This window comes from Rutidosis leptorrhynchoides, chromosome 4, assembly GCF_046630445.1.
Source record: "Rutidosis leptorrhynchoides isolate AG116_Rl617_1_P2 chromosome 4, CSIRO_AGI_Rlap_v1, whole genome shotgun sequence".
NCBI classification, from domain to species: Eukaryota; Viridiplantae; Streptophyta; class Magnoliopsida; order Asterales; family Asteraceae; genus Rutidosis; species Rutidosis leptorrhynchoides.
Genome location: NC_092336.1, coordinates 193772380 through 193787997, shown reverse-complemented (window position 1 = coordinate 193787997; position 15618 = coordinate 193772380). Strand labels below are relative to the sequence as shown.

The window sequence follows — 15618 nt, the reverse complement described above, 5'->3', positions numbered from 1 at the left end:
AATGAAGTATTATAAGTTTATGTATATATATTATATACAAAATTTCTTATTTTACAATATTCATATATATATATATATATATATATATATATATATATATATATATATATATATATATATAATAATAGTTTCATTACTTAATATATTATTTTACATAAATATTTATAACAACCATTTCATATTATAGTTTAATAACCTTTCAAATTTATAAAATTATATCTATATATCTCCATATCAATTTACAATTAGTGGTTCGTGAATCGTCGGAACTAGTCAAAGGTTAACCGAATTCATATAGACAGTTCAAAAATTTTTGAGACTCAACCTATCAGACTTTGCTTATCGTGCCGAAATCATATAAGGATCAAGTTTAAATTTAGTCGGAAATTTCCGAGTCGTCACATAGATTCTCCACTGCTTATCACCTGCAAACGAGCGAACAAGTGGAGAACACTAATTGTGCTCTAAAACGTATTCTTGAAAAAATGGTTAATGATAATCCGAAGATATGGCAACGCAAATTAGATGACGCGTTGTGGGCTTTCCGAACCGCTTTCAAAACGCCTATTGGAATCACACTGTTTCTACTTGTATATAGAAAAGTGTGCCATCTTCTAGTTGAATTAGAACATAGAACGTATTGGGCGTTGAAGAATTGTAATATAGATTTAGAAAAAGCAGGAGAAAGTAGAATGTTGCAATTGAATGAATTGGATGAGTTGAGGTCGGATGCATATGAGAGTTCGGTCTTGTATAAAGAGAAAACTAAACGGTGGCATGATGTCCGTTTAAGAGATAGGAAGGAATTTGTCCCGGGGGATAAGGTCCTTGTTTTTAATTCGCATTTTAAATTTTCCCCCGAAAAGTTGAAGTCCCGTTGGACGGGACCTTATGAGGTCGAGAGAGAATTTCCGACAGGTTATGTTGAGTTAATAGGGAATGGCAATACGTTTAAGGTGAATGGTCATCGTCTAAAACTCTATTTTGATGGAGTTGTTATTGACAAGTATGATGACATCACCCTGTACCCGAAAAGTTAATTAACACGGTACGAGTCGTGTGATAGACTCTTTAATAAATTGTCACACTTGTACTTTTTGTTCATTTAGAATTGCATGCATTAATTTTTATGAGTTTGTCTTTAACTTATTTCATACATTTTTTTAAACATAAAAAACAATAAAAAGTATAAACTCTTTGGAAAATAAAAGGTGGGTGTCAAAATCGCGGCCGGGATATAACCCATCGCGATCGCGGTTAAGAGACAGAACATTTGGTACCAGAAAAAGGCCATATCGCGACCGCGATGGCCTAGATCGTGACCGCGATCCAGTTTATTCAGAAAACTGGTACCATGTACCCTTGTATCGCAACCGAGATATATCCCATCGCGACCGCGATGCGGCTCAAGCCCAAACTCGTTTTTTGCTTTAATTTGCTGTTTTGTTTTCAAAAATACAAACACACATACACCCGTCGAATTTTTTAACTTCTACACACAAACCCTAATCGATTTTTACTTCAAATCAACATCAAATCCATCTTTAATCATGCCTCCTAAGACTAAGGTAATGATTTTAACACCTTTTCTAAGTGTATTTTCATCTAATTCTGAATTTTAATTGGGTGTTCATGTAGGTTTGGTTGAAATCATGATTATATAACATGCTAGAATCTAGTTTCATATGCTATTTGATCTTAAATTGCTAGTTTTGATTCTAGGGTTCTTGAGTATGTGAGAATTTGGTCTTTATTTTGATTTTTATGTTTGTTTGCTATGAATTGATGTTATTCATGCTAGTTATTGCGTTGTGTTAGTTGTTAATTGTCATGAATCATTCGATTGCTTGATTTTTAAATTTAGGGTTCATGTCAATTTGGGTAATTTGGGTTAGTTGACTGAGTTTGACTCAGCTTGACTTTTGATTTTAAAGTCGAATTGTGAGATTGTAAGATGCTTAATTTTATATGTTATACGTTTATTTAATTATGATTCTGAATGCATGATTGATTGATAATGGCATTTTAGAACTATGAAGTTTACATGTTATGAGATGATGAGTTTTTGTTGATTAAGTTTTTGAGCATGAAGGATATTTGTCAACATGAAAGCGAATGTGGAAGTTGCACTATCATTTTGTTTTTAACTAGCGCTAATATTTTCTTTTCCCATTTGGTTTCTTGTGAATGTTGGCTATTTTTTAGGGAACTAAATGACCATGTGCTTCAAAATCTGTGCCTATGGCACCTGTGCATCCAAGAGCTCATAAGCTTCCTAAGGATTTGCATCCTTATTTGGTTTGGGAGCGTACTAATGAAAACTATACAGAACAGATGGATGTTTTGACAGGAGATTGAGGATCGTAAGTTTTTGTCTACGCATTATCCTGATTGGGAACCTCTCGAGGAGGTTGGTTTAGCTGAGGAGGTTCGCGATACGTTAGTTTAACAATATATTATAGGTCCTGGGGAACGAATTGGTTTAATGATTGGTATGAGTTCTTCCATCTTGATCGTCCAATTTACAAAGTGTGGTGTTTAGAGTTCTTTTCAACTGCTAAGTTCATCCTAACTACTTTACGTTACGATGATGTGTTGTAAAGTTTTCAGTTGGGGGGTCAAATGCGTTCCATGACTATCATGGACATGGCTAATGCACTTATGATTTATGAGGATGCCGAGGTGGATGAGGATACTTTGGGTTATTATCTGACTAAGTGTAAGCGTTTCACTAATTCGTTTCAGCATGAGGTAGCTTGGTACAATATGACTCATAAGCACAGTTACAAACCGAGTAGCAGCTCCTATACTCTAATCAAAGACAATCGTCTTCGTATCATTCAACGGTTTATTTAAAACACCATTAATCAGAGATGGAAAAATACCGAGAAAGTCAGCGCTGCTGATTTATTTTATCTTAGTTATTTGCGGGATGATGAGATTGTCAATATTCCTTATGGTGTTGCTAAGTCTCTTTGCGGACAGGGTCACAATCTTAAGCCAAACAATCTGTTAAGTGGTGGAGTATGTTACCTTGATTGCTAAGTTCCTAGGTCTTTCGTTGACGCCTCTGCATGTTAGGCGATTTCAACCTGCTAAGATTGAGAATGAGGGTACAAGGGCGCTAGGTGCCCAGGTTTTTGAAGGTTGTAAGGTGTTCGTGAGAAAGAAGAAGAAGATTTGTAAGTATACGGGTATGCATGCTAAGTCTGAGGCAGATTTAACTGATCCAGATGAAGAGGAGGATGTGCCTCCTACTCCTGATGTTGAGATGATCGAGGCTGGTAGTTCTAGTGGTGCTGGTTTGACATGTGATTTTATTACGAACCAGTTTAGTGGGATGAGACTTCATACTGAGGGGCAGTTTACAGATATGAGAGGATATGTTGATGATCATAGTCGGGATGATCGAGTATACTATGATGAGCAGAACAAGTTGCTTCATTAGCACGTTGACCAGGGTTTTGAGCAGACTTGGTATAATCAAGTAGGTATCTGGGAAAATGTGCAATGGACTCAACATTCCTTCGATCTTTATTGTCGTGACCCGCAGAACTTCATTCAACCAGTTGCTCCCGGATGGACTGACTGGGGAGGCCCAGGGTCACCTTGCCCTTCCTATGACTATGATGCAGCTCTTGCCCAGACTCAAGCCGCCCACTAGTTTTCAATGCAGCAATAGTATCAGCAGTCTCAGCAGCAGTACCAAGATCAGCAAAACCTCGAACCAAGTGATGGGTCCTTCTGGGGGTTCTTTTGAGCATCTTTTTTATGGCGGCGAGTGCGCATGTTCGCGTGTGTGTTTGTTCAAACAATTTTTAATTTCTGTTTTTTATTTTGGATGATTGTATTTGGTATTTTTAAACTATGTACTTGGATATTTTGATAGGGATTTTCGGTACCGCGGTGGTACCACCCATCGTTTGCATGCGTGGTTTTTATGTTATTTGCAAGTTATGATGATTCGCATGCAGTTAATTTACAAAGACTGGCATTCATTTCAGCACTTATATTGTATTTGATGATAATTGTGTGATTGATGTTTGAGTGGATGCCGATGTTCTTATGCTGGCAGTAAGTTCAGCGCCATCGTGCACCGTCTCTCCATGATCTTCGGATCTAAAAATTCGAGTTTTGTTTTCTTTTTCCCTTATCACTATTGTCCTCTCGAATTTATCTTTAATTATCTGATTTCATATAAATGAAGGCATTACATGATCTTAAGTGTGGAGGGAGAGATAAATCCTCGCGAACATTTGTTACCAATTTAAAAATTTTATGAACTTTTTGAATGGTTTTGTTAAAAAGAAGGAAGCAAAGTCTTCCAGTATTTTAAAAATTCAAATTGTAGGATGATTCAAGTGCATCCATAAAGGAAGTCAAGTCTTCCGAATGCCCATCTTACTTGGTGTAGGAGACTTTCTAATCTACATCATTTCATACTGACATTGGTTAATACTTCATTTCACGATGTATTACACCGATGTATCGTACTGTGGGAAGAGGAGCCTCAAGCTTCAACATGTGTTGTCTTCTTGATGAAGAGCAATGGCTTCGTGCTTGTGTTGCTAGACAAGACACGCCATGGTCAAAAGCCATAGTACCCTTTTCAAATACGGGAATGTAGTATATGCTTCTTACATTTTCTTAAAACTAGCATAAAATCTAGATGCGTGGGAAGTAGGGTCCAAGGACCATAAATAAAATTAACAAGTGTTTAAACACTTTCGGGAGAATCGAGTCCTCCCATGTTGTTCTTAGGAAGTAAAGTCTTCCGAAACTTGTAAGTAAAGTCTTGCAAGTTAGTTAGTTTCAAAAGACCATTGCTTGAAAGTAAAGTCTTTCAGGTTTCGTGCACTAGACCTCCCAAAAATTTACACCCAAGGTAGTTGCTTTCTCATCGACTTCGAACTGGAAGGTAATTCACTTCGGTGATATACCGGGCTGGAAAATACCCGTGCGGTCGTTCCACAACCGGAATGGCTTGTATGCACACCGCTTTTTGAGCTCAAGACAATTGTTATCTCATCACTTTCGAACCGGGAAGTAGTTTATCCTAGATAATATACTGGGGTAACAATTGTCCGTGTGGCTGTCTCAAAACCGAGATGGATTTGAAAGCACATAACCTTAAAACCCAAAATTTCTGGAAAACTGGTTTCGTGTAAAAAAATTAGCTAGTTTTCCTGTTCTTAAAATGCAAAAATGGTTTTAAAAAGGTCTTGTTTTCCCTAAGGCCAAATTTTTCTTGGTTTTGCACGTGGTGTTCTTGATTCAGGGTATTGAAGCTTTTGGGTAGTTACGAGTTTGACATTGGAAGACTGAGTTTGAATGAAGGCTTGAACCTTGCATTTTATTTTTAAAGACTACACGATATAGAATTATTGCCTTTGAAGAATGATATCGGTATGTCTTGATTTCTTAATTGTTGAAGACTTTTCCAAGTTTGTTTATTTCTACATTAGTTGATATTATTCGAAGATAGACTTGCTTGAGGACAAGCAAGGTTCAAGTGTGGGGATTTGATATCGGTCAAATTATACATATTTTACATCACGATATGTTCTTTATTGTCGGTTATTTGAGGAAATGTGAAGACTTTTGTGATTAATTGAGATAAAATGATGAATATAGCGCGCTCCAGAGGTTTTTGGGTTAATGTTTTGGTTGTTTCTTGTTAAGTATTGGTGATATTTGAGCTTAAAGTATGTTTGGACGCGAGAAATCAACTTTTTACTGAGTCTGGAGTTGATCCCGATCGCGATGGATGGTGTTCTGGTCGTAATACATTGGCAGAGATTTACAGAATTCGAGAAGGGGTGAATCACGGCCGCGATAAATGAATCACGGTGCCGATGGTTTTGGGGGATCACGGTAGCGATGACCGTGTTGCGGTCGCGATGCGAGCCTGAACTGATGACTTTTTGTGCAGCTATAAATATTCGAGGTTTTTAACTCTAAAAGCATGTGCAGTTTTCCAGCTACGAATTGAAGGGTTCTTTGAAGACCTAAACCCTACCATTGAAGATTTGCTCATTCTTTACTTCTGTTCAGTTGATCATAACGTTTGGTACTAGTTTTTATTATCAGTTTATCATTGTAATCATGAATACTCTTAGTTTTTATTGTTTATTTGTTTCTTGCTACTTTAATATGCTAAGCTAAATTAGTTAAGTGTTTGCTTGAATGTGAAACTATGAATATTGGATTGTTCTATCTTATGGATTTAATGTTTCGTGATTGAAATTGATTGTGTTTGATTAAAGATCCATTCGTATGCATGTTCTATGTTCTTAATTCAATTACATAGATTATTAATCATTTAATGTGAGTTAGATTTGAGATGCAATTTGTGCTTCAACACTCAGGTGATCTAGACAATTAGAGAAGTGATTTCAAGTGATTAAGTCATTGATTTAATTGGTAATTGAAAGGATTGTGAACTGCATAAGAGTGTAATTATTACAAGTGATTGTTACAATTAGGATTTTATGTGAGTTTAGTCCAAATCAAGTCTCATTAGTTTCTATCAAATATAGTTTAATCTCTTGAAGTGAGTTTATGTGAGTTTACTAACTTTGATTGATTAGAACTTTGTAAGAAGTCATACAACTATATTAAATACATAATAATCGGTAATAATTGTAAGAACAATCCATATCCATAGTGAATCATTCAAGTGGACACTGTTTATCTTAATTGTTAATTCGTTTATTCACTTCACATTAATTGCGTGAGTCAAAATACAAACCAAACCTTTTATTAAATCTCTAGGTTAATTACTAGTTTTAAGATCTTGATTAAACTGCTCTCTATGGAACGAACAAGTGTGTGATAATTGTTAAGTTTTTAGCTAGTTATTTTAAGGTATGATTTCACATATCAACAACCATCAGATACATAAGGTTTCATACCTTCTTCAGACACACATTGTACACCAAAGTACTAAAGTATAAGATACAACAAAAAGATTGGCTATTAAAGTCTTACAGTTCCACACGCACATTAAAAAAATGAACACCAAGTCACTAACAACACATCCTTAGCCTACAACCCCATTATACGGCTACGAGGGCTTACAAACTTACCCTTCGAAGGTTCTCTTCCCCGCAATTGTTAAACTGCACCCAACCTGTCTGAGAAAATGGGTATTCTCATCTGGCTAATTCTGAGCTAACAACCTAACACTCTCAAGGTTAGCTAAAATCTTTTTCATTCATAACCTTAGACATCTCTAAGGATCAATTCATGTGACGCCCCGTACAAAACCATCATGTACGATTCGTCAACAACAGGATCTTTACGCGGTCAAGTACTACATGCTATTTGAAAACCAGTTTTGCATTCATAAAAGACATAGCATTTACAAAAGATAACGTGACACAAAGGTCATTACAAAGTCATTATTTGAAAATAACATAAACTACGAATGCAAAAGAAAAGTTCCATGATTGAGACATCTCTAAGATTATGCAGCGGAATTCTAGCACAGCAGGTCCTTAACAGCAAGTCTAAACACCAAGACAGCAAGTCTAAACAGCGAAAGCAACAAAAATCTAAGCACCTGAGAAAACATTCTTAAAAACGTCAAAAATAACGTTGGTGAGCTATAGTTTAAGTTGTAACAGTAATGTAAGGTAGGCCACGAGATTTCAGTGCTTCAAACAGCGTATCAAAATAGTATGAAAAGTATATGTTTAACCGTGGGCACTTAGTAACTAACTTAACGTTTATAACCCCTAAAAGTACACTTGGCGAGTGCATATGTTTACGAAGTATTAAACACCCGTTAAATGCTAGCGCGACTAGCCAGAAGTGGGGATGTCAAACCCTATGGATCCATATCTGAGATTCGCGTTCACCGGTTTGAAACCAATGACTAAACGTTACCGAGCTAAGGGGAAAGCTTATGCCGTTGTATAACCCACACAGATATAAAGTGTAAGTACTCGTGCCTAGTATGTAAAACGTAAAAAGCGCATGTATTCTCAGTCCCAAAATAGTTAAAGTAAAAAGGGATGCTATAACTCACAGTGATAAGAGCGGTAAAGTCGATAATGAAAGTATGCAAGTAGTAAGTCGGTCCGAAAGGTCGTCAACCTAAGTCAAAGGTTACTAGGTCAGTATGTTATCCTCATAAGTTCTAATAGTGCATAAAATAAGTTTAAGTGTCATCATCATCATCGTTCATCATCATAAAAGCTAAGTAAGTTTGACAAGAATAGAGATCGAAACAATAGGCTGACTTCGGTCAGCTGCTACAACCTCTACGTAAATCAAAAAGACGCGTAATCTATGGCTATGGCTCCGTATATGAGTCCCCTAACCGCTGACCAATTTTTAGAACCTAACTCGTCTTCGTTTGACCGTGGTGACGGTTTAAGTGCGAGTAGGTTAGAAATTTCAGCACAACGTTAATAGGGTGTAATGACTTTCGGAAGGCCATAAATCCTAAACCGTAACTCGGATTAAGACGAGGTCTAAATGGAAAATCATCTAATCAAACCGAACTAACTAAAAATAAACTTTCCAATAGCCCAGGTGGTCTGATCAGATCCCCAAAATAGTAAGCAAGGTGCTCCGGTGGGGTTCTTAGTGCTTGATGCTCATCACGGTTCTCATCCTTGATGCATGTAGCTTCAAGTGTATAACTCGTTGATGGGTTAGCATCACCTTGACCAAGATTCTACCATAAACACACAATATGTTAAGACCAAGTAAGAACACAACTCATTTAAGAGTCTTAGATGGATGATGAACCAAGGTTACATCATATCCTTAGTCTTAACACAATTACAAGTTACATTTACAACTAAAGCTACAAAATTTACTTCAATCAAACAAATATGAACATAATCTAAGTCAAATGAAGTGATGGAACCCTAAGCTAGAGAGCTTGGATCCCTTTCACACAAGTTAAAAGGTCACAAAGCTAGAAAGCTTGAACCTTTAGTGTTCTTGAAGATCTTGAAGCATAAAGCTTGGATCTTTAAGTTACATGAAGACCATAAACACAAGTTTTGATCTTTATAACAAAATAATGAGATCATAAGTTAGGAAACTTAGATCCAACAAAAGATATGAAGATTCAAACTATAAAGCTTGCATCTTGGTTGTTCTTGAAGATCTTGAAGCATAAAGCTTGGATCTTTAAGTTACATGAAGATTACAAACACAAGTTTGAATCTTTATAACAAAATAACAAGATTTAAAGTTAAAAGATATAGATCTATAAAGTGGGTGAAGATTCAAAGCTAGAAAGCTTGAATCTTCCATGTTCTTGAAAGATTCAAATCCATGTTTGAATCTACAAGATGTAATCAAGATCAAAAGCTAAAAAGCTAGACCCATGATGATGATGATGATGAATTCGTGATGATGAGAAGGAGAAGAAGAAGAAAAATTCAAAATACTTACACTTTTAGAGAGAGAAAGAACTAGAGAGAATTAGAGAGTGAATGTGTGTGAATTACAAATGAAAGCAAGTGTAAAATGGATGGAATAAGGCTAGTATTTATAGGTGAATAGGGGGTGAGGGTGGTGGTGGTGGCCGTGAATTTGGAGGGGGGACAAGGGGGACAAAAGTTTGCTTTTTGGTTAATGGTTGTCTAAAGTTGGTGCTTATGTTGGGATCCCATGTAACAATAAGGATAATACTTGACATAAATGGTAGTATGTTCCCTCTAATAAATGGGAATTTGTCTTACATATTAATGGGTCACTAGCTAATAATAATTGAGCTAATTAAATAGTCCACTAACTAGTGTAGGGTGGGCTAATGCCCAATAAGGTAGAAAGTCCAACAAGACTAACTAGTAAGCATAAGTAAATTACTACGCGTAATTAAGCATCCATAAACCCAAGTAATTATTATTATGAAATAATATTTAAGATTTCGTAGTCATAATATTCCGATTACGACAAAAGTTAAACGTGTACGCAGTACGCAGTTTGTTCGTAACGTCAAGTGACACTAACGGTCATAAAGGTTTCCGGTGAATAAATTAAGTAACCTACGTACTTAAAGGCACGTTTTAACACATAAATGAAAGTAAGCCATGTGTATAAAGATTCCAGAGTATCAAGTAGCACAATACGCAGTTTCGCAAAAACACAAGGCACAAAAGCAGGTCGAAAAAGTCGGGTCGTTACATTACCCACCTGTTAATGGAAATTTCGTCCCGAAATTTAAGCTGAGGCAGGTGTTGAAGTCAGGAAGAGGTGAGGATACTTCTGCATCATTTGATCCTCTTGTTCCTAGGTGAACTCGGGTCCACGTTTGGCATTTCATCGGACTCGAACAATTGGAATCTTATTGTGCTTCAAAGTCTTAACCTTACGGTCCATGATTTCGACAGGTTCTTCCACAAAGTGGAGTTTGTCATCAATCGTAAGCTCATCAAGAGGGATGACAAGTTCGGGTTCGGCAAGACATTTCTTCAGATTAGACACGTGAAAAGTAGGGTGAACTGCGCTCAACTGAGTCGGAAGATCCAAACGGTAAGCAACGGGTCCAACAAGTTCCAAGATTTCAAAAGGACCAATATATCGCGTGTTTAACTTTCCGCGCTTTCCAAAACGGATCACACCTTTCCAAGGTGCGACCTTTAACATTACACGGTCACCCACGTTGAATTCGAAGTCTTTACGTTTAAGGTCGGCATAACTCTTTTGGCGATCACGGACCGCCTTAAGTCTCGCTTGAATTTGGACAATCTTCTCAGTTGTTTCATGGACTACCTCGGGTCCGGTGATTTTATTTTCGCCTACTTCGGCCCAACAAATAGGAGATCGGCACTTGCGGTCATACAATGCTTCAAAAGGTGCGGCATTAATACTCGAATGATAACTGTTGTTATAAGAGAACTCAGCTAGCGGTAAATGTCTCTCCCAAGCCTTTTCGAAGTCAATAACATAGGCACGCAACATTTCCTCCAAAGTCTGAATCGTACATTCGCTCTGACCGTCAGTCTGTGGGTGATATGCGGTACTCATGTCGAGTCGAGTTCCCAAGGCTTCTTGCAAAGAATGCCAAAACCTTGAACAAAACGGGTATCGCGATCTGAAATAATCGATAAGGGTACACCATGATGAGATACAACCTCTTTGATGTATAGTTGAGCGAGTCTCTCCGTCGTATCCATTTCCTTCATGGCTAAGAAGTGTGCAGATTTGGTAAGTCGGTCAACGATAACCCAGATGGTATCATAATTGCCTACCGTCTTCGGTAGCTTTGTGATGAAGTCCATCGTTATCCTTTCCCACTTCCATTGCGGGATTTCCGGTTGTTGAAGTAATCCAGATGGCCTTTGATGTTCGGCCTTAACTTTCGAGCAAGTCAAACACTTACCAACGTAAGTTGCAACATCCTTCTAAAGATTAGGCCACCAATACTGTTCCTTGAGATCGTGGTACATTTTACCAGCTCCTGGATGAATTGAATATCTCAACTTGTGGGCTTCATCTAGTATAAGGCTCCGTAGATCTCCATAACTAGGTACCCAAATCCTTCCAGCAAAGCATCGGAGTCCAGTCTCCTTAACCTCGAATCGTGAAACGAGAATGTTCAAGTGTTCTTGAGAAATATTCTCCTCTTTGAGAGCCTATTCTTGAGCTACTCGGATCTGGCTATTGAGATTTGAATGAATGATGATGTTCAAGGCGCGAACACGAAGATGTACCCTCCTCTCCTTCCGGCTCAGGGCATCGGCTACAACATTTTCCTTTCAGGATGGTAACGAAGTTCACAATCATAGTCATTCAGCGTCTCGATCCATCGTCGCTGCCTCATGTTCAGTTGCTTCTGATCAAATATGTGCTGGAGGCTTTTGTGGTCGGTGAAGATGGTACTCTTAGTTCCATAAAGATAGTGTCTCCATAATTTGAGCACAAAGACAACGGCTCCAAGCTCGAGGTCGTGAGTGGGGTAGTTTCGCACGTGAATCTTTAGTTGACGAGAAGCATAGGCAATAATCTTCGATATTTGCATCAATACGCAACCAAAACCATTTTTCGAGGCATCACAATATACGACGAAATCATCACTGCCTTCAGGAAGTGATAAGATAGGTGCTGATAATGCTAAAAACGAACATATATTTCATAGCATTATTCCTCAAGAAAGACAAGCTTTTAGTTGCAATTATTCTATTTACAAGTGATATTCGTTTAAATAATAAAAGGAAAGACAAAAGATAGATTCGACGAATTGAAGACGCAAACGACCAAAAAGCTCAAAAGTACAAAATACAATCAAAGAGGTTCCAATTATTGATAAGAAACGTCTAAAAATGACAAGAGTACAAGTTACAAAACGCAAAGTACAAGATATTAAATTGTACGCAAGGACGTTCGAAAATCCGGAACCGGGACCAGAGTCAACTCTCAACGCTCGACGCAACGGACTAAAAATTACGAGTCAACTATGCACATAAATATAATATAATATTTAAATAATTCTTAAAAATTATTTATATATTATATTTATATTTAAATACCGTCGGCAAATTAAAAGACAAACTTGTGTGAGCTGGTTTTACGAACTCCGCGACTTGAGGAGTTTGTAGTGAAAAAAGGCCGCGACTCGCGGAGTCCCCAATTCTGAAACTGCCTATAAAAGCCAACGAATTCGACGAGTTTTAAATATCCTTTAATCTCTCTATCTATACGTAAATATATATATATATATATATATATATATATATATATATATATATATATATATATATATATATATATAATTTAATTTTAATTTTAATTTTAATTTCTAATAATAAGGGTATGTTAGCACATATTGTAAGGGTGTAAGTCGAAATTCTGTCCGTGTAACGCTACGCTATTTTTAATCATTGTAAGTTATGTTCAACCATTTTAATTTAATGTCTCGTAGCTAAGTTATTATTATGCTTATTTAAGACGAAGTAATCATGATGTTGGGCTAATTACTAAAATTGGGTAATTGGGCTTTGTACCATAATTGAGGTTTGGACAAAAGAACGACACTTGTGGAAATTAGACTATGGGCTATTAATGGGATTTATATTTGTTTAACTAAATGATAGTTTGTTAATTTTAATATAAACATTTACAATTGGACGTCCCTATAAATAACCATATACACTCGATCGGACAGGATGGTCGGGGTATTTATATGTACGAATAATCGTTCATTTAACCGGACACGGGAATGGATTAATAGCCACTAGAATTATTAAAACAGGGGTAAAGGATATTTAAAACTCGCACTTATACACTTGGTTACCATTAGAAATACTAGTAAAGCAGTAGTTGTATTAGAATCTAGTGCTCTCTGATAATAAAGAACAGCCCTAGTCTTATATACTGACTACCCAATTCTAGTAAAAAAATTTCAAAATTTTCAATTAAATGAACTCAAAATCATGTTTATACATATTTATGAACGATAAAACTAGGTGTTAACACCGAAATTATTGTTACCTCAGAAAGGACATAAATTGAGAAACAAAACAAAATATTAGAATTCATTTAAAATGGAATAGAGGACAATAAAAAGAAAAATAAAAGCCAAGTGTGGGAAAATTACCAAGTTATTTTAAACATATGTCACATATTTTTGTACAAATAATTGAAAATACTTTTGTTTTGGACGATAATTAACTGTTTTACCCAATGAAAGAAAAGAAAAGATGGATCTACACGATGAATCAATTCCATCATTAAAAGGAACTAAAGTCTTCCGAAAAAGAAACGCGCTTCTTGATTTAGGTCATGAAGTTGTCGTCCAGATCAGCTGTAGGTTGACGAAAAACCTAGAAAAGTCATCTCTAAAATCAGCAGGAAATCCACGGACCTCAGCATCAAACAGGGTCGCCAAGTGGTCAGACTTATCCTAACCATGAGAGGATCTGTCTTGTAAAATGGGGAGGACGCCTTGCAAATTAGCTGGATAAGACTAATGAATCAGATCCCCAGAAAGGATAATCTCCTAAAAGATCAAAAATCAGCTTTTAAGACTGATATTACTCAATCCTAGAGATTGACCTTAAAGATTGAGAATTACAAACTCATGGAATTCAATGATATCTAAACTCGAGCTTGAACGAGAAAATATTTTGATCAAAAATTACAAACCGATTTGTTTTCTAAAAACCCATTTTCAATGCGTTCATTACCTTTGAACGTAAAATCCTAGGAATTCACCTGGAATTCATTAGGTCACCTGAACCAATTCGGGTGTCAACCGTAAGAACGGTGGTTGCATAGCATGGACAAAGACAGGACCTTGTGCCAGACCAAAAAATTATAAGGGTGAGCTTTACTATTGCTCCTACAAAGGATAGTAATTGCGTCCGACACGTTATAGACCATAATTAAAAGCATGTCAGGGGACATTGCCTTAACAGTTGCTTGTTCAACGCTTTCCTTTACAACCGGACGGTAGTTTATCAAAAGGTAATATACGGAGCAAGTATACTGGACGTGTTGCTTTCCTAATACAAGGTTAGCAAGTGGGTGACACAAAACCGTAAGTTTTGAGCCAAAATTTTCAAATCTGAAACCCACCAAACCCACAAAAAGAATTTGCAAACACCGGTGACGGGTTATTCCGGAAAACTTATCTAGGGTAAAAGCTAGATTTAATTTTCAAAGGATCAAATGTTTTCATAAAGATCCAATTTCCTTAAAGGATCTAAATTTTATAGTCATGTGGGACTGTAAACCACATCGTTACTACCATTGTTTATACCGCCGTAAAGAAATCACTGATGTACAAAGTGTGAAGAATAAAGAAGTGATTCTAATATTTCAAGACTATATTGCTTGAGGACAAGCAATGCTCAAGTGTGGGAATATTTGATAATGCTAAAAACGAACATATATTTCATAGCATTATTCCTCAAGAAAGACAAGCTTTTAGTTGCAATTGTTCTATTTACAAGTGATATTCATTTAAATAATAAAAGGTGAAGACAAAAGACAGATACGAAGAATTGAAGACGCAAACGACCAAAAAGCTCAAAAGTACAAAATACAATCAAAGAGGTTCCAATTATTGATAAGAAACGTCTAAAAATGACAAGAGTACAAGTTACAAAACACAAAGTACAAGATATTAAATTGTACGCAAGGACGTTCGAAAATCCGGAACTGGGACCAGAGTCAACTCTCAACGCTCGACGCAACGGACTAAAAATTACGAGTCAACTATGCACATAAATATAATATAATATTTAAATAATTCTTAAAAATTATTTATATATTATATTTATATTTAAATACCGTCGGCAAATTAAAAGACAAACTTGTGTGAGCTGGTTTTACGAACTCCGCGACTTGCGGAGTTTGTAGTGAAAAAAGGCCGCGACTCGCGGAGTCCCCAATTCTAAAACTGCCTATAAAAGCCAACGCATTCGACGAGTTTTAAATATCCTTTAATCTCTCTATCTATACGTAAATATATGTATATAATTTATATTTTAATTTTAATTTTAATTTTAATTTCTAATAATAAGGGTATGTTAGCGCATATTGTAAGGGTGTAAGTCAAAATTCTGTCCGTGTAACGCTAAGCTATTTTTAATCATTGTAAGTTATGTTCAACCTTTTTAATTTAATGTCTCGTAGCTAAGTTATTAT

General features: G+C 36.4%; 1 protein-coding gene across 1 annotated transcript; it reads left to right on the top strand.

Moving 5' to 3' along the window:
- The first annotated feature begins 485 nt into the window (after positions 1–485).
- LOC139841313 (uncharacterized) lies at positions 486–1040 on the top strand. Its single transcript, XM_071831537.1, has one exon. The coding sequence runs from the start codon at positions 486–488 to the stop codon at positions 1038–1040; it is 555 nt and encodes a 184-aa protein (XP_071687638.1).
- The last annotated feature ends 14578 nt before the right edge of the window (positions 1041–15618 follow it).

Coding starts and splice junctions, on each gene's coding strand:
- LOC139841313 (XM_071831537.1), top strand. CDS start 486: ATGGTTAATGATAATCCGAAGATATGGCAACGCAAATTAGATGACGCG.